We start from the raw sequence: 19513 nt of genomic DNA on the forward strand, positions 1-19513 counted from the left end.
CTTACCACACGGGCGCGTTGCAGCGTGTGGCTTTCTGACGCGTTGCCGCCCCCTCTTTCTGTGGAGAGAGAGAACGCGTAGTGCTGCGCTCCCCTCCCCTTTTCATAGGAAGAGGACGCGGCACCACGTCAGGAAGCCAAGCGCTGACAGGCTGCAATGCGCACGTGCGGTCAGGCCTTTCGTTGTGGCACAATTGACGTGATGAAATCAAGGAGTCTGCGAGCATTTGATGGAGATGGCGTAGCTAAAAGTGTGATTTAAAATTTTAGCCGTCTGCCCCCCCCCCCCCCGCCCCACCTCTTGCCGAAATCATTACATGATTGAGATGAAATAGACTAACGATATTAGCTTGTGATTGAAGTTCACGGACGAGAACTGTTTAAAGATTACAGAAAATATAAGTAAGTTTGCGCACGTTGCAGCCACCAGCTCGGAGTCACTGCATAAAGGTTATGTCATCATTAAAATACGACTACAGTCAATATAAGTTCTCCAGTTCACTATTAGAGTTTATATATTAGACTTTGTGCAATTTAGTTGACTATAACACATTTATCGTGTTTTTTTAAACAAAATTGCGTTAAACGTGAACAGCCTACACGTGAAATTATTCACTGCTCACAAGGCTTCTCTCGCAGCATTAGTAGCGTGTGAACGCGTCCGGCGCAGCACTTATACTCTATACGAGGTACATGGCCTGATAATATCATCCTCTCCTCAGACTATATATTCCTCTCGTTTCTTGCTGAATAACCAATTGTTTACATTCATTTGTTTTTATATGTCACCACCTAGTACCGCATTATGTTCAAATGTCCATGCATGTGTTCGATTATTCGTAGCTATTCATGAAATGTCGTTTCTATGTTCAGCTATTGCTCACTGCCAAATTTTGCTTATAGCATAAATAGTACTGGCAATGTGCTAATTTTACTTCCGTTCGGACCGTCCCTTGACGTAATTTCCATGCACTAATTTCATTTAGTACGGTAACAAAGTAAAACAGGCAAGAAAATCTAATCAGCTGTTCAATAATAAACGAATTATGGCCGTTCACTTTAAATAGGTACCTATGAGTAGCTACAATGAATGTGCCTCTACTTAGCAGTATCTTCCTGCTAAATTAACCTATTAATCTATCCTATTCCACGAGCCGTCTTGTTGAGTTCGACACCAAGCTTAGCAACGTTTTGCTATTTCTTTTTATCATTGCGCAGTCACGTCGGATTGCATTTGGCGGCCTGTGGACCACCTGCCTATGGAACGTATGCTCACTTTACAACGCTGCCTGCACAACACGACTGTTGGCGCCATATGGCTGAAGGCATCGCCCTTCCTGTCACCTTTCATCGTCCAATACAGTGTCGTGGCTGCCGTGGTTGTATACACAATCTGGGACAACTATTCGTACTGCACCAGGGGCAAGAACTACAACGGTCGCCGGTCGTCTCCCACCGCCGACCGCATCGAAGTTGCCGTATCCTCTTCTACCGACCGCATCGTGGACTGCCAGGGTTCCAGCAAGGGCCTCTTCCTCGGCCTACTCGTTCTTGTGGCCGGCATAATCGTCCTCATCCTGTTTTTTGTGCTCAGCAATGAGAACATGGAGATCGAAACGCTGTCCGCAGTTACCACTCTCCACTGCACCGTCCAGGGTCTTTCGGCTATGGCAACGGCCATCGGGTTGTGCACCGTCGGCGGCGCCTACCACAAGCGCGGCCGGACGACCCAGCTCAACTCGATCCTTCAGGGCATCGGACTCCTGGCCCTCTACACGTACGGCGTGTTTGGTATCGTAGCTGGCGCGTCGAAAATCTTCGAAGGGTCCGACCACCTCCTCCTCCTCATGGACGGCGCCTTCATGGTTCTGTTTGCGAGCCTGCAGTCACTGTTTGTCCAGCGGCTTGCCATGCGTTGCCTGCCCAAGAAGAACAACAAGTCCGGCCTGCAAGTCGTCACGTTCCTCATGTTTAGTAACCTGGTGCTCTGGCTACTGGAGACGTTCACAAACCAGAATCACATATCAAGTCAGCAGCAGCTGGCCATGTACGGGGCCGTGTCGTGGGGAATAATTTCAAGGGTAGCCTTGCCACTTGTCATCTTCTATAGGTTCCACTCGTGCGTCTTTCTCCTGGAGGCGTGGCAGCTTCCCATCACCCTGAGCAGAGAGTGACCCGCTTCGACTGAGACAACTCTGACGGACTTATGTGTTCCTTTAACCGTGCGTTCGCAAAACTGGCTCGATCATAGGGCTCTATGAGTGACATTAAGCGGTTGCCCCAGGAACAGTTTTTTGAGTGAGACAGTGAGTTTGCCACTACCCAGATCAACCTGTATCAGTGACTCAGCAGAAACTACCTTGTCATCTGCGCGTTTCATTGATATGTAATGTCCAAACGTTCAAAGACATGCGAAACTATTGCTTTCTGGCCTTAGTTCAGTATACGAAATGCGGCAGATTCGAAAGTTAAAACCCACATGCTGTAAGAGCAAGAATGGCCATCTTTTGCTGCTAAAATTCCCCACATCGACATTCATAATAGCAATGTTATTGTTGATTGTTTTTGTACGTGATAGTTGCTGTGATGAAATGTGTGAGCGTGGTCATGAGAATTGAGCCTTAAAGGGACCTTACAATACCATTTCAACATCAACAATGCTGCCCATCTATGTAAAGTCAGTCAAGATGAACACGTGAGCCAAACAATGTTGCGCTGCACAACAACAGGAAATTTACAATTTCATGTCAAAGACAGTTGAAAATCAGTTGCTCTTTCCTCAACAATGTACGTATAACAGGTGGGAGCAAGCGGAGGCGACGAGTACTGTAGCTATCTTGCAGACCACGTGCTGCGTCGTATAAATAGCGTGGCCGGCGTACGCCGCGCACGTCTGCAGAAGTATTCGAGGCCATAACGTGCAAATCACGAAATGGGCCGTAAAAAAAGTCCCTTGCCACATCCCCCCCCCCCCACATTACCCCGTCTAACTGTGTATGTACTTCCAGCACGGTAGTGCCGACGAAAGCGACATAGCAGGTCATTCTTGATGCAAGAGGGCCCTATAGTAAGGCCATTCTACTATAATTTGGAAAGGTGTCGCAGGGCCCCTTTAAGTAAGCCAGTACACAGCTGGTCTTATACGTGATTTATTGCATTGCGAAGGCAATGAAAATGAAAAAAAAATTGTTGTTTGGTACCTTTAATTTCAGATGTTGAAGGAGAACAAGGGTCATGTGTCAGTTGTGCGTATATGGCTAGTGAATGCCACCACGAGATGCCTGTTGCTGCGTCTGTTGTAAAGCATCTATAGACACATCATTGCAAGATTATGCGCATCGCTTTATGAGCTTCTTCATTTGTGCATTGTCATCACAATGTTCATCGGTATTAAGTATCACCAAAAATGATGTGAAGGAAATTATCACATTTTGCTTTCGACCACTGCCACACCATTCATCCTTACAAGCAGAGCTTACAAATCAGCTTTTCAGTGTGTGAACTTCCCACAGACAGCGCACTGTATGCCATCTTTACGTAGTGCACCCAACTACATATGTACAGATGGCTTGCATTGACGTCACTGAAACCACCGCACCAGCATGACGGGACGTGACATTTGCGATGTCACATTAATGTTTTCAAAACATCACATAGCAGGTTTATTCACTATTTGCGCACAGAGGCGTTCTCATGTTGTGATCACATTACAGCAGGTCAACTGCAACTTACTGGTCATGAAAGCCGCCATCTTGGAGTGCCAGTACGTTCAGAAGCAGCGCTTAGATATCACGAGCGAGCTATGGCACTGTTCAGGTAAATATTGTATAGGATAGCAACTAATAAGCATAGCAGTTGGACTTTCAACACGCGAGAAACTACAGTCAGATCATCAAGGTACGCTGCATTCAATGGCGTTAGCCGACCCCCTATCTACATTAAAACAGTAATTCCTTATCACGCGACATGAAACACTGCAAACTTGAGCCAGAAATAAATATTAAAATCTGATCAGTGCACTGTGACAGACAGTACGAATGTATGACTTCACATTTCGTTTTTGTGATTGCTTGTAGCAACCACATTAATAACAACTAAATTTCAATCTTGACGTCCCTGCGTGTCTCTATAGTTTTTTCACACCATACGCGCCCTAGTCACATTTCAAATGACCATTACACGTTCAGAAAAATTAATGTGCAACGAGGTGCTACTGTGCATGCTCAATTCCTGCAAGCTATAAAAAAAAGTGAGCCCGCATACGTAGCAAGGAAAATGGAGTGACTGCATATGACTCCTTTAAGGTAGCCGTAACCTCTAGGAAGTAACTATAGTAGCTGTAGGAACGTTGCCAGCAGCACCCTCCAGTATAGAATGCTTATTATTCAAGCTTTAAACAATCAAACTCAAACCCATGGATAAACAGATCAGCCAAAACGTACAAAAAAAAAGTCACGCTATAGTTACGCGATTGTAACTCTACTCAAATGTAGGTTGACCTCTTTAAAAGCACACACCGAAACGTACAAATACAGATCTGTCAAAACACACACACAAAAAAATCAAGCTATAATTACGCAATTGTAACTCTACTCAAATGTATAGGTTGACCTCTTTAAAATCACTCACCAAAACTAAATAAATGAAGAAATAAAGAAATAAAACAAAGCATGTTGCGTATTATAAACTTCTTTTCAAAAAAAAAAAATCCAGTGAGCAAGGGCGGCTTCACGACAGTCTTGCAGAGAAGCTAACGTTGTTGCAATACTATTACATGATTTCTTTTAGAATACTTTTCACAAATCATTGCTGAGGATGCCGCTTGAACGCGAGAAAATGGCATACGTTGCAGGTACTGTATATGTTGCAGGTAGAGAAGGAACGTAAACTTAATGTCATAACCATATGCTACAGCATGCCTGATTTATCGTTTCGGTTGTAAGTCAACCCCTCAACTTCGGATTTAAAATTTATATTAAATGGCTCGACCTACAATCGTGTAAATACAGCGCACGTTGAGGATCACCTACTCCTTAGTCAACGTCATTGCCGTCCCAATGTGGATTCCTTAAAGCGAACCTAGACTGCACACAAGCAGGACTTGCAAGGCAAGTGCATAGTCCAATCAAAACTGGATCTCCTGACCCTGCGTGGGCGGAGCCACTAGGTGAGTACATTAGATATGCAAGCCTATCTTAAGAAGTAAGTGAAGAATACTCTATGAAACCCTTCGCGCGACTCCCACGGCGAGGGCAAGTAACTTCCCTAACAGCTGCACGGTACCATACTGCACCTCGTGCGTGCTCCCTTTGAGGCGCGACTATTATATATATATATATATATATATATATATATATATATATATAGGAAGTTATTAGACAGAATTGTAATGTAAATGTGAAGAAAGAAAAGTGGGTGAAAAGATAACTTGCCGTGGGCAGGAACCGAACCTGCGACCTTCGAATAAAACGTTCGATGCTCTACCACTGAGCTACCACGGCGGCTATCCTCCTAGCCCTTTTATTGGGTATATGTGTGAATTTAAACGTGGGAGTGTCAGTAAGCGCCCTCAGTAGCCATGGCGGCGAGTGTGGCCCACCCTTTATAATCCTGTGCGGCGTCACGTAGCACGTGAACTTATTACGAGCTCGCAGCTGACTAATAGTCCCTCGTATACAATCTAAGGCACCAAGTCTGTCAGTACGAGACCCTCATTAATGAGTAAAGAAAAGAAGTGTATACTTAAGGGCTCGTTTTTCCCTGTTTCTGACACAATATTAATGAGATCTAATAGACAATAACACCAAGAAAAGTATAGGGGAAGTTATTAGACCGAATTATAATGTAAATGTGAAGAAAAATGAAGTGGGTGAAAAAACTTGCCATGGGCAGGAACCGAACCTGCAACCTTCGAATAACGCGTTCGATGCTCTACCACCGACTGACCGACCGACCGACCGGTTGCTAATGGTGAACTCTACTCCCAGTGGCATGAAGCAAAACATTGTTGCACAGTAGACAGGTTAACAATAAATAAATTTGTGTCATATTTATTGAGTAAATCTCCTCTGGATTTAAAGGCACATCAACAATGGCATGTCAAATATTAGAGCAGTATCGTAGCATATACTACTTCTTGCCCCGTTTATTTCCGGGAGGGGGCTTCTGCAGCTGGAACGTCTGGTTTGCTGAAGAGCCGAAGCTGTCGGTACCTGAAAAATCAATTTGCACAATCTCTAGTCAAAAAATGAGGTGAACACAGTTTGATGCGCAAGCTTTACAAAGAAAGATACCTCTTCATTCCAAGTATGAAAACTGCATTATATTAGCACAAGCACACTGCATAATGGGAAAAATATTGCATTGGCAAAAACATATAATATTAAAAGATAGACAAACAATTAAAAAAAGTTCACATACGACAAAACCCTCCCAACACTGAAACGCATGCACATAAGATAACTGGCTGTTATTTAGCATGAATTTACTGTCATGAAATTTCACAAACAACTAGTGCGGTGTAAATTCTGGGGTGGTACTAGGCTGTAAAGCTCTGTTCAATCTACTCAGCTGACAACACTAGAAAACTATGCATGGAGTGTGTGTCTCACAGTGCAGCTATTTTCGATACTCAATATCTAACACTAAACACTTAACCTCGATCAAATGAACATGAATATAAAGAAATATCAGTTATAACAAAGTAGTGAATGAAGAATAGCATTGCAATAGGTGAAGTGTTAGAAAAATACCTTTATAACAAATTTTGGATATAGCGAACTTATTTTTATGTAAGATAAAAGTTCGTTATAATAAGCTTTGGCTGTATTGTACATCATAACTTGTAAACTTGAGGTTACTTCCACAGAACCACGTATTATTTTGCCCACCTCTGTGCTTTCACAAGTGATAAGCTAGGTTTTGCTCACAAGTGTGAGAAGCGTGCCATGGCCACTAGTTATAAAGATGTGTCACTCCACTGCTTAGCAGTAAGAAGGTTCATAATAATCATGCCATAATCACCTACATTAAAGTGCGACACTGCACGTTGCATTGAATTACATGACACATAAGATGTTTCTTTCCGACGTAACGTGCTATTTTTTGGTGACGAATGTGAATCTTTAGCCTTTAGTATAACAATGCTTGCAATGCATTAAATCGATTATGGGCAATCATACATGATAAATGCACTTACAGTGCATCACTGAAGTATGCATACTAATGCGCTTTAGATTTACAGAGGCTACAGATCTTCAATATCCCATCAGTTATGCACATAGATTAAAAAAAGAAGTGACAGACTCATTAGGAAAGGTAGGCTACAGAAGCAACCAAAAGTCACTAAAGCTGAGGAAAGCATGAAAGAATCAGTGCTTGGCACTAAGTTGATTCTGTCAAGTTTAAGTAAAAATCAAGTTAAAAAAAGAAAAAGAGAAGCAGACCAGATTATTAAAACCATAGAGTTTCCTAATATGAACTAGAGGGGACTTTGGCGCTGCGATCGTTCAGCGAGCATGGGAATGATGGGTAGTACATGAATTTGCCTAGTCTTCATACTTGCGGGCGGCGAATCGCGCTTGCCGCTTCGTTTATTGCTGGTTTCGGTTTTGTTTCGAAGAAACGAATGAACTCTTTTGAACTGGGTGAACTGATTTGACATGGTAAGCCAGAAAGAATAAAATGGTGAAGCGCAACGGCTGAACATTTGCTGAGTTTGTTTCGCGAGAAAACAGCTCCAAGCCACAAGAACACACACAAAGCCAGAAGTACGAAGATTAGACAAATGTGTGTACTACCCATCATTTCCATGCCCGCTGCAGCGTCGTGCGTTGCAGCTCCCATAGACACTAGTGCCAGAGTTCTCTCTAATGTACATTTAGGAACCTCTATGATTAAACCTAACCATTAGTGAGGTTTAGAACAGCAACACATGGTAAAAAGCAACACACATAAAAAGAACATCGTTCACCTTTCAACTCTTTCACACATTCCATAATTTCAGAGACAGTTGACCCTTTTGACAAGTTAATGAACAAGTAGCTGAGGAGCACACATCAGGTCACAAAAGCAAGCCAAGTTAAGTGCAAGTAAGTTAGTATTTCTCTGTCAACAGGTGCCATTTGAGAAGCAAGTCACCACAGTCAACAGTTCTTCCCTTAATGCCGCAGAAATGTGCCATGCATGACGAAGTACCCGTGAGGACAGTAACAACACCAGGGCTCAAGAGGGCCCACATAAACTTCCACTTGTAGCACAAGCACTGCAAAATAAAGCAATGAAAGCCCTTATGCAAATAAGTCGAAGCTGGCCATGCACCTGTGAGGTTTCATGACTCTTTTTATACATTTAGTTACCATGTACTACACTCGTAGTATGAGGCTGAAAATTAAACTTACTTATTCGTGACAGCATTGTCTAAGAAACTAAGAAAATTTATAACATTCATTAAGTGCTGCTGTGTCCCAAACTATTAGCATGTTTAATTTGCCTTTTTTTGGTGGGAAGGAAGATGGGTCAATAGTACTAGAGGCAGTAGCCAAATTTGTCTACAGGTGACGGTGAAAAGTCTCCTTGTGTTTCTTGTACTACAATGCACCCCCTCAAAATGGCAGCAGTCCCTCAACGCACGTTCAGAAGTCAACGCACGGAGAGTCAATGCATGGTATCATGTTCATGACATCGAACATGATGCCATCTTGACCGTGCCCGACGTGCTCTGCTTCACCAAGACACGGAACGCTGGAAACATGCACATCAATGGGTTCACTCCAGCCGTCTGCACCAAAGAAGCGGAGCGTCCTGCGGGCGGTGTCGGGGTCTACGTCAAGCTACCTGATGCGGCTGAAGATCTCGCGCTGCCAATCACCAACCAGAGCCATATCGGGAAGCACGCTGCTGTGAAGGTCTCATCCGAAATAGCACTCATGCCCGTGTGCTTGGCACTGAACTTGTCAGAAGGTGACGTCACCAAGTACATCGAGGAGGCAATGCACCAATACAGGACCGAGTTCAAACACGGACCTCTCGTACTCACCAGAGATCTGAACGTTGGCATTATGCTAAGCGATCATCATCGAGAAACGCCCTTTTTGTAGTTTGCCAAAAAAGAATCTATTGTGTATATATAACAAAATTTTCATGTCTATATATGACGGCCAGAGATATGAACAGAGAATTCAAGGGTTACCCAATCATCTCTGAGCAAGCTCTCTCACATCATTCACTTTGTGGATACGGCAGTGATTTTTTGAACCTCTTACACAAAATAAGACTTTCCGAGAGTTGACAAAACTAGTCCTAGCTACTTCAGTATGAAATACAAAACTCTTCTACGATAAACAGTTAATTAACCCCAAAATGACTGATGCTGCAAATATTTTTGAATTAAAGGAATCTGGTGCAGAATAGTGAGAGGGGGGGGGGGAGGAGGCATCAATACTAATCTTGATTTTGACTCCTTAGCCTTTGCTAGGTTTTCATGTTTCCGCTCATGATAGGATCTCTTTGGCTGTCTGTTAGAGTTATCCACCAGTAAAAATACCCTAGAATGTGAGCAAAGTCGCGAATAGCAACTGTCAGCACAGGAGGTGTTACGAGGCATGTTAGACCGAGATTCCCTGGCACACGGTCATAAAAACATGCCGCGTTACAAGGATAGCACAAAATGAGAAAGATGTCACCTCATGCAGCGGTGGCTCTGGCGCAGACAGCCTGGCATCACACGAAGAAGAAAGTGCTAAGTCGCACAGCTAGTGAAACACGCTCTTACCGCTATTTACCTAATGGTTTAAATGGACTTGTCGCTCCAAAAAATGAGGTTCCAAGGCCGCTAGTGGTGCCAAACATTGAGCTTCCAAAACCTGCAATTGGAGAGGACAAAAGGAGAAATGTAGGGTAGGGGAATACATCGTCAAGGAAAGAAAAGTACACTCTTCTCTCCACTATTTATTTCTTATAAATGGGGCAAAAATTGCGGCCTTTTAAAATTCCCATTAGCCGAAACAGCAGTGTGGAACACTTGCCAAGAGCCCTGTTGCACTAATAACACTTATGTTCCTCCCTTCACTATCAAATGAGTTCATTTAAGATTGCATTCAAGATACATTCATCTACATTGCCCAATTTCAAGACAGATGTTGCAACGTTCCAAATACAGTACTAACTCAGTAATAAAGGAGAAAACTTACAGTAGACCGAAAAAGAAAATACGATAGTCGAAGTGCAATATGATCAAACAAACTATGGCCCTTTAAAATATTTCTTACTTAATCAAGTTTTTAGAGGCCTCAAGTTATACTAATATGCTACACATTAGTTCTTCCGTGCAAAATTACATCTTTCACCAAAGGAAATGACCAAAATTAAACAGCATTTTGCAACAGTACATATCTCACATAAGAGGCAGTTCACCAAAAAGAATGGTTTTACCACACATAAAGTACAACAAATACAATTATGCACAATAAAACTTTTAGCTTGCATGTTACTTGTGTGTTGCACCCCACACTAAACATCATGAAAAGTTAAAGTAACCAAACTTGCCTCCTGTCATGCCCAAAGATGGCTGAGTGGCAAAGGAGCCCAGAGGCACATTTTCTGTGAATAGAAAAATGAAACAATTTGTTAACCACCAAATCTTTACCCTTTCTCTTTGCTACTTTAACACACTATACAACCCAAAAGAACATGAAAGATCCATTGGCCAAAAACATAGCAGTTGAATAATCATAATTACAACAGGTAATAAAAGACCGACTGACCAAGGTTCTGAAATCATTACCAAAATGCCTAATTGCAGTTAAGCATGAAAATAGGGTGGCAGCACTTGAGAAAACTAGTAACACACTCATACTCCTAGGCATTATTGATAAGAGACTGTCATATTTTCGAATTTTTCCTCGCGTCCTGTCAATTTCACTGTAGCGGGATTTGACTGTAGATCAGGCTCGTGCAAATATTCAAGCATTTTGAATATTTGAATGAATGTTACAGTAGTTTAATTCACTTTGATACCAAACGAACGAATCAAAGATGAACAAATAAAAAAATGAACGAATATATTAGTCTGCATGTAACCCCCCTGTAAAGGTCGTTTCACTGCAGTGGAGGGGTGCTATACCAGAATATACCTATCCAAGGGAAATGTGCAGAGCCACAAAGTCACACTTCAAGGTTAGATAAACAAATTACCCTCACATCGATTATTCATTTCTTAAATTTAAAAGCTTGTAAAACGAGTTTATATGCTCTGAGTATAATACATACTACTCAAACAAAACATATTTTGCAGGTGATCACTTGCATTCTACAGAAAGTCGAATGCTGCTTCTAGTCAGAGTTGCTTTCGCTTCCTTGAATTAAAAAGTGCTATTTGCACGTCTTACTTCGCTTTTAAAAAACTATAGTGCAGGTTAGTTGGATCATAACAAATATGCTGATTTTCATTTATAATATGTGATAAATACTATTCGAGTTAGATTGAAAATTATTCTACCAAATCACTATTCACATCGAACCTAAATTCACTATATTTGCACAGGCTTTAAATACGATGCATCATTGTGGAAAAACGGAGACTGAATCCAAAATGTACATGTACGGTATATACGTACTTCCGCTGTTTATTTTGTCTTCAGCTTTGTCTTTTCTCAGTTCTTAGTAACTATACCATGCAGTATGTAAGATAATAGCCAACTAGCTCAAACAAAAGCTGTGCTATATCAGTTTCTTGTAAGCGCCATCTAGGACTTGAACAGAGGTCCAGGCATCATCAGCCAAAATGAGTTTAAAAGCATGAAACAGAAGTTTATTCCAGACAACAATGTGCATTCGTGGTGCCGATATTGCTGCACATCTCAATTTAAAACAGAACACAAATTTACCAACCTGGGTGTGCAACGTACTAGCGACAGACGTGAGCAGCTGTTTCCTGAAGCTTTTTTGGACATGCAATCACTTACATAGGACATCACATGGTGCTGAATTGAGAATTGAGATTCGTACACGTACAGCCTAGAGGTGAGCTTGTTAAGCGTTTATCAGAGCTTACCTTGCATCCTTCGCAATGCACCATGCACTGGCTGGCAGCTATATTCATGAACAGACCAAGTAGCGCGTGACAATGCAAATGTAAAGTACGTGATCATATCCCAAATGCGTATGCTCGGAAGTATCACTTGAGCTCTTCGACAAACCTAGCCACATACTTACAAGCGAGCAATTCATTAAAAAACGATGCTGACATGGTGCAAAGTTTTGTTTGCTGCCACAGCAGTAACCTTTGTTTACTTTTACGATGGCTGTTCCAGCGTTTGACTTTGCAATCTTTGGGCACTTTCGGGTTGTCGCGAGATTACAACACGCGTAAGCACAACTCTGTTTCCAGTCCCAACTTGACCTAGCTGACTGACCTCCGGCAGTGAGCCAACTGCCAGAAGTCCGAAAATCGAAGATCCCCAGTAGGAAAGAGTGCACTAACCAAAACACACTGCACAGATACTACGCTTATATCAACCAGCGGCAGATCTCTCTGGCAATTTGCCCAATGACGTCAAAAAGAAGCCGCTGGCAGCCAGAATATAGCTGTTAAAAAAAAAAGAGTTCCGAAATTGCACTCCGTTCGTGAACTTCAAGTCCATAGCATTGCAAAATTTGGTTGCGAAATTTGGTGAAAATGTTCACAGCTCCATCTTCCATCTATGAAGTAACACAGGAATAACATTTAAAAAATAGAGGTAACACTTATCATGGTCTTGTGAATATTGTCTTGCTGTAGAGAATGTTTGATGAATCCACCAAGCATAACCAACAAAACTCTGCACCCACAGTAACTTGCTATATTCGACAGTGAAGAATATCGCAGTCCCTTACCTGTGAGAGTTGGTTGCCCGACCCTGGCCAAAGCTGTCGCCATAGCAAGTGCAGCATCACTCCTAGTACTGGAAAATGGAGTGGGGCCCAGAGTAACAGCTGTTGTGACGGAACCGACGGTGCCACTCTGTGGCTTGCTGGGAGGCACAGTCATTTTCCCAGAGCTCAGTGCATCTTTCCGTCGCTAAAAAGCAAGCCATAACAGATGGGGTTCTCAAACTGGGTTCTGTGAAGGGCATTTTAGAGATCCGTGAGTGGCCAGAATGAAAGCAACCCGCCCTAATTTTTTCACCATTAGCAACAAATTTATTTATTTGAACAAGCAAACAGGCAACGCATATTGTACTCAACGAAGCCACTGCATTCTGCATCCAAACATAGGGTGTTTGCGGGTAACGAGAGACCCATGTAGTAACAGCACTAGACTTGTCGTCGAGTTCGTACCATGCAACTTCCATGATTTGTGGACCCGTGCTGACAGAACATGAGGAGTTATGGTAATTTATGCACATGAGTGTAGCCCCTTGGCTTCCAGGCTTTCTGTGGCTGCTACCGCCCTTTATTCCATGGATAAATTTTTGTGCCCACAGGCTGCATCGGTCAGGGGCATGTAAACCGCAATAAAATCAGCAAAAAATGTCATAGACTAACAAGTGTTGTTTTATTCTAGTAACAATGCTTCACTGCATGAATTGTTTCAATACGATTTTCGTGCGAGCGAAAGCTTTGAAGCCAACAGGATTGTGAAGAGCAACATTGCATTGTTTTTTTTCGGATTTCCTTCAGCTCTCGTACTTTTTGCTGTGTCTTTCAAACTAAGCACCACCTTGAGACATAACTTTTTCAATTTGTTCAGCAGGATCTGACGAGAAAAATGAGACCACTAGGCAGCTTGTAGGTGCACTTCTGAGGCTGTGATAGGCGGTTTTATGCATGAGTGCTTGTGTCGAAAAATCAAAGAAGATGCACCCTTCACTGCTAAAAAAAACACGCATACACACTAACAAACACTTCCAGCAACGCACAACTATGTCTACCTAGTGGAGAACATGTCCAGAAAACAGCAAACAATGAACAATGTGCTGCCATTCATGAAACGTCAAAAACAGCCATTTTCTAAACAGCCGGCAATTCACTGGTCAAAACTCTTTTGGCCTCACCGTCACGACCGGCAGATCACCAGCTGCCAAAGATTATGAGTTGAAAGCAATTCTAACGACACTACCAGGAACCTCAGTGCTTCATTCGTGGCTCATGATGCGCCATCAGTAATGTGAGACAGTTTTCATACACAGTGATTTGCCACTGCTCTGTCAGCTTTATATTCAAAACACAGTGTGAGCACTTCGACGCATGTAAAGAGGTGTCACAACGTGCCGGCTGTAGGACACACGAGCATTTAGGCTTAGCGTTAGTACCAGTTATTAATCAACGACCATTTCATTATGCGAATGACATGCCTCTTTTTTTGTTTGAAAAAAAATAATAAAGCAGGCATCTGCACGTTTGGTGCTTTGTTTGACTATAGGTTAAGCGTGATTACATTTTGATGTCGATGGAGCATGGGTTATGAAATGATTGCTTTTTGGAGCAGTCGAGGTTATTGAATAGGTTTAAATGTCGGAATCTTTGCTGTCACGATCATTGAAAGCTGCAAGATGGAACAGCAGCGCCTCTGGTTCTTGCATCAGCTGTCACACCCACTTCGAAGAGCAAGCTTCTATGAGGAGCTGTGAAAATGACTCGTTCTAGAAACGTTGCTACATAGTTGGCGTGCTCTGACGTTGCCCACAGTAGCACGTGACACTAAGATAATTATTTGATGCAACATGTGTAGTTTGTGTAATATGTTCCTTGAGTAAATGAGTAAAACTTGAGAGCAATAATAAAACACAAAAACAGATTGTGTGCGAGTTTTCTTTTTTAATTTGTACTACGAATTGCAGTGAGATGCCAGATTGATTTGCGTCTGTATCATATGCGTTCATATCCTCACGCATCGCGTAAATGCCATCCCTTACAACGAAACCAATTGTCTGCAGCGCTTCAGAACTCATTAGGCTCGTTTATCTTCATGCATCTCACTAAATGTACATGCATAACTGGCTGATAATACCGCTAGCCTCGCGTCCATACAAATGTCACAGCTTTTATGCTGAGTAATAGGTTGAAAGCTAAGTGATCGGCAAGGATGCATTCGGCATGGCTTGGAGAGATGAAGTGCAGAGAACGTTGACATAACACTGCTTGCATCTCAGTGGTTCGGGCTGGTTCGGGCACATCGTGCGCTTTTACCCATGTGTACGCATGACATGTTCATGTGTATGCATCATGCGATCTGAGAAAAATTCTTGCGTTATTAAGCTTTTAATTGGGCACGTAACCACTTCCTGTGTATAACTAAAATTCGGTATGTCGCCTTTTGAGAAGCCCTTAAAGAAAAAGTCTAGGGGTTCTGTGGCACTGGGATTCCCCAAGGCCAGAAAGGTCGAGAACCCTTGCTACAATACAATCAAAAGGCATAATAAAGTGTATTTATTAATAGCTTCATTTAGAATGCACTAACAATCTAACCTTTTCTGTGCCATGATCGCTTCCTTCGCACACTGTTGGCAAAAACACCATCAAGTACTAGTACCTACAACTGCACTTGTCATTCACTTGTATTTTGCTTGCCAATAGTTATTCTTCTGTACCGTGTCAGGCTTCACTTCTACAATACGTGGCTAAATATATAAAAACTTTTTCGGTCAGCAAAAATGCAGTAGTGCAATAAGAAAAAAAAAGCGTTAGGCTGCTTAGCTTTTTGCAATTGACATACATGTATGCTGTTTGGAAACAGCCTCTTTGTTGCACTTTACTCATCTTTGGTGGTTGAAAATACTATCTTCTGCAAGCTGTCCCTGCGCCGTCGATGCAGTTTTTTGCGGCTTTTTTTTCTCGCAATTGTTTAACCGCAGCTGCGGTATCCGATGTCATCTCAAGGGGCACCCACAAGCGTGCACTACGATGCACTTTGCCAACTTCGTGGCAACTTCGCACGACGACCACGCCGCCGCCATTGACATTGCAGCAAGCTACCAACAAAACATCAAAACAAACCATCGATAACAAGATTAACGACAAAATACGGTTGCACATGAGAAGCTACTGTAAAAAGGCAGCCTATATCATGCGTTCTTCGAAGTGTGCATGGATAACAAGCACAAAGAGCAAATTGCAACTGAAGCGAGAATCAGGGGTGCTACCATGTTAAAGAAATCGTCAAAATTTTTTCTGGGCGACAAGCGATTGTTTCTGGTTTTCAAGAAACCTGGGATGCGATGGCGACGAATGGCCTATCGTGACAGCCATGGCAACGGCAAATTCTGTCGTCACTCGAAAATGACGAGCATGTGGTTGGGCCTTAAAGTTTCGTATTTGCAGGAAGCAACCGTCGGTTCACACGGGCAGTTCGCTTGCTGTGTGCTTATGAGCTGTGATGTCTCTACACTCGCACCATTCATGGACCCCACTGTGGCACATAGATAATTAAAAAAGACTGGAGACGTGCTGCAAACAGATGGAAACACAATACGGCGCCCTGCAGCGGGTGAAGAGGAGGAGGGAGCGAGCAAAGGTGGCCGAAGGAAGTAGGCATAATAAAAACGAAAGAAATCCAACGAACAAGGAGGCGCCAGGTGTCTGTTAGTGGGACTGCAGTGGAACAATGTAGGGGGCGTATTTATCACGCGGGTGAAAAAAAATGCAAATTTTGACGACTGAAGCTGTGTATTACATGAGTGCATTCATTACACGAGTAAATACAGTAATAAAATTCTCGAAATACTGTTTACAATGTTTTCATGAACAGCTAATCAGTAAAAAATATATCAATCATTTCTGAAACAAATCCACAGTCACAGCACAGCAAGGAAGGTGAAAACAAAAAGGGCATTGTTCTACAATGCATTTTCCTGAAATATTTGGAGGGCTCTCTTGCTTTACACAAGGACGACAGATCTATTTCAATGAACATACTCCTTTTAATTTTCTAGATCAGAAGCGAGTGCACAATGCTTCTTGAGTGATCGTAGCAATGACATTATTGCAGCAGAAGGAGGGTATATTTTTAACTGCCGTTCCAACCGAATTCAGTCAGACACAACAGCAAACTGTCTGCCTCAATGTCATTCTCTGTTTGCAAGCCTCTCTGTGCTATACACTGACCCTATGACTTAAAGCAAGTCTACAATAATGCACCAGATGACAATATGCAATAGCCTGGTGGCGTTAACCCAAGCGATGCCATTCTCACGATTTGCAAAGAATGCACGTGTAGGCAAGCCCTTGACTCAAACGTTCATTAAAGTTTGGCTAAACTATCCAACATATATAAATACATACCATCATCAATATCATTCCGTGGTTTTTATAACAATTTGCTGCAGCAATGTTATAGAATGTGCAAGCAAGTCAAAATGAGACACACATGCCGTAAACTTGCTGAAAAGTCTTACCTGTACTTCCGCATGTATATTTTGTAACTGGGCAGCCAGAGAGACGAAAGATGCATGCAGCTTCTTCACTGTGGCTGTCAACTCTAAAAAAATAATACGAAAGGATATGTTAATACTGAACAACCAGAGGAAAATAACTGCATCTATTTAGTAAAGGTGTGAAAACTTTAGGTGAAGGGACTTCTATTCAAATGTATAGTAGACTCACGATAACCAGAGATCTTTCTAATGTAACTGCTGCTTAAATTGAACAAATGGAACAACTGCCTCTCATATGAACGGTTTCGTACTTGAATTCTGAACCCTTGTTCATCTCTCCATAAATAGAACTTAGCTAAATGACATAAATTTTCCTGGTTCATTCAGGTTACGTTTAGAGGAGTCTACTGATGATAGATGAGAATAGAAGAACCAGTTTTCCTGGCAACAACAGCACCGAATCTGATATATTTTTCTGTGCCCCCCCCCCCCCCCCCAAAAAAAAAAAACAAGTTAAAATCTACCAAATATACAGGAAGTGGTTTTACTAAATGTGGGCGATCAACTTTATCCTAAAAATTGAAGGAAATTCTAACAATGAAAGACACTTATCAATTAAGTTCACACTCTGTAACACAGTAACGAGAAATGATAAGAGCACAATTCTGTAAAATTCAGCTAACACGTTTTTAAGGTAGACAAAAGTCACAAAAAAAAAGTAATTTTTTTTCTATGCCTAGGTTAGCATGGGCATAAATTTCCTTATAAGTTATAACAATATTTTTCTAATAGTCACATGGTAAAAATCTTAAGCAAGAAAGGAGAGAACCATGGTTTTAAATTAGGGGTGTGTGAATATTCGTACTTCCAAATATTTTTGAAACAGTGTTTGCTATCTGATTCGATCCAAACCGAAATTTACTATTCAAACTTCCATAAGGTAATTATACAATCAACGTCTCATTTTTCGTATTCTTTAGGGACCCCGAAATCGCCCAAAAAATTGGGCAGTTTGAAAAAACTAACTGATGCATTGTTATTCCCCTCAAGCGATCAAATCACCACAGTTATGTTTGAAATACCTTTGATGCCTCCTAGTAAACTTATCGGGCGTTCTGGTGCATGCCCAAGCTCTCGTGAGTACATTCGGTACATGCCGCACGCCCCGCTTAACCATGCGAGTTTGAGTCTCATGATGAACACCGCAAATACCAACAAAGCATGGAAGAAATTAAAGCTCTTTCGCATGGAGCGTTTTGGGAACAATGATGCGTAACACAAATACTGTGACGGACGATTCATCTGGCTTTTGCCAAGGCGCGTGAGCACAAAAACTATCGGCAAATCTGCGCCGATACGCAAAATTCGCTAGCACACGACGCCGATCGTTCCCAGTTGTGTGCAGCGAATTGCCATCTAAGCAGATGTTGTTACTATAGGGGCACTTGCTTTGCCGTACGCACGCATTTGCCATGAAATAATTCGTGACGCCCACTCTGTTCCTGACCACACGCGGGTGCACCGATGGCAAGCTGCTTACGTTCGTGAAGGCAAAGCGTCTGTGTGGCGCACTTCGCGGCCTCGCAAGAAAAGACAGCATGGACGGCGGCATGACCCGTTTGTGTTACTATATGCATACCACTGCATTTGGACACATGCACTACTGAGCAGTTAGCTGAAGGTGCTTATCAGGAGAACTGTAGACAATAAAGGCGTGCTGGTGCGTTTGCGCTTGCCGCTATCGCGCCACCATGCATTTTTGGTGCTTATCCGTATGAACCTCGCCGAACTGCGCCATGACAGCGGCCGCTTTAGACTTTCAATACGCTTCAACGCATCACACTCTAACGTTGCGGCAAAGCTGCCCTTCAAGCTCTGCTACCGGTCGCAGAAAATCATGCTACGTAAACTTTTGGTCTAGTTTCTTCATGTTTGCAGTAAAACAGCACTAGAGACAACGGACCACATGAAAATATAGACATGTACACTAGGCACAACATGTATCTGTCTTTCTCCTGTCTGGTAGATTGTTGTCTACGGCACTGTTTTACTGTGCAAAAGGTCGACTCCCGAAAGCGTTGCTTGGAACCTACGTGGCAGAGGTAGGGCCTTTTCTGACCTAAAATTAGGGCAGAAAACAAAAAACTTGGACACCACAAATTT

The 19513-nt window shown here is 42.4% G+C and overlaps 2 protein-coding genes and 1 non-coding gene across 8 annotated transcripts in view; 1 reads left to right on the forward strand and 2 right to left on the reverse strand.

Moving 5' to 3' along the window:
* Positions 1 to 2642, forward strand: part of LOC119170238 (proton channel OtopLc) — a 46264-nt gene extending 43622 nt beyond the window's left edge. For both annotated transcript variants that reach the window (XM_075877876.1, XM_037421347.2), the window contains exon 7: positions 1218 to 2642. In XM_075877876.1, coding sequence (XP_075733991.1) covers positions 1218 to 2173 — 956 coding nt within the window. In that variant the 3' untranslated portion in view covers positions 2174 to 2642. The remainder of the gene's footprint in view (positions 1 to 1217) is intronic.
* Positions 2643 to 5428: 2786 nt separating this feature from the next.
* TRNAK-UUU (transfer RNA lysine (anticodon UUU)) lies at positions 5429 to 5500 on the reverse strand. Its single transcript has one exon. It is a non-coding gene; the product is annotated as a tRNA-Lys (tRNA).
* Positions 5501 to 6033: 533 nt separating this feature from the next.
* LOC119170237 (uncharacterized) overlaps positions 6034 to 19513 on the reverse strand; it is a 41391-nt gene continuing 27911 nt past the window's right edge. For 4 of the 5 annotated variants that reach the window (XM_075877867.1, XM_037421343.2, XM_037421344.2 and 1 more), the window contains exons 16-20: positions 17372 to 17454; positions 12873 to 13056; positions 10545 to 10598; positions 9782 to 9862; positions 6034 to 6211 (exon numbers count right to left, since the gene is read on the reverse strand). In XM_075877867.1, coding sequence (XP_075733982.1) covers positions 6129 to 6211; positions 9782 to 9862; positions 10545 to 10598; positions 12873 to 13056; positions 17372 to 17454 — 485 coding nt within the window. In that variant the 3' untranslated portion in view covers positions 6034 to 6128. Of the gene's footprint in view, positions 6212 to 9771; positions 9863 to 10544; positions 10599 to 12872; positions 13057 to 17371; positions 17455 to 19513 lie in introns of all 5 variants that reach the window. The other variant, XM_037421345.2, reaches the window with a different exon arrangement.

The sequence above is a fragment of the Rhipicephalus microplus genome, chromosome 2 (assembly GCF_043290135.1).
Source record: "Rhipicephalus microplus isolate Deutch F79 chromosome 2, USDA_Rmic, whole genome shotgun sequence".
NCBI classification, from domain to species: Eukaryota; Metazoa; Arthropoda; class Arachnida; order Ixodida; family Ixodidae; genus Rhipicephalus; species Rhipicephalus microplus.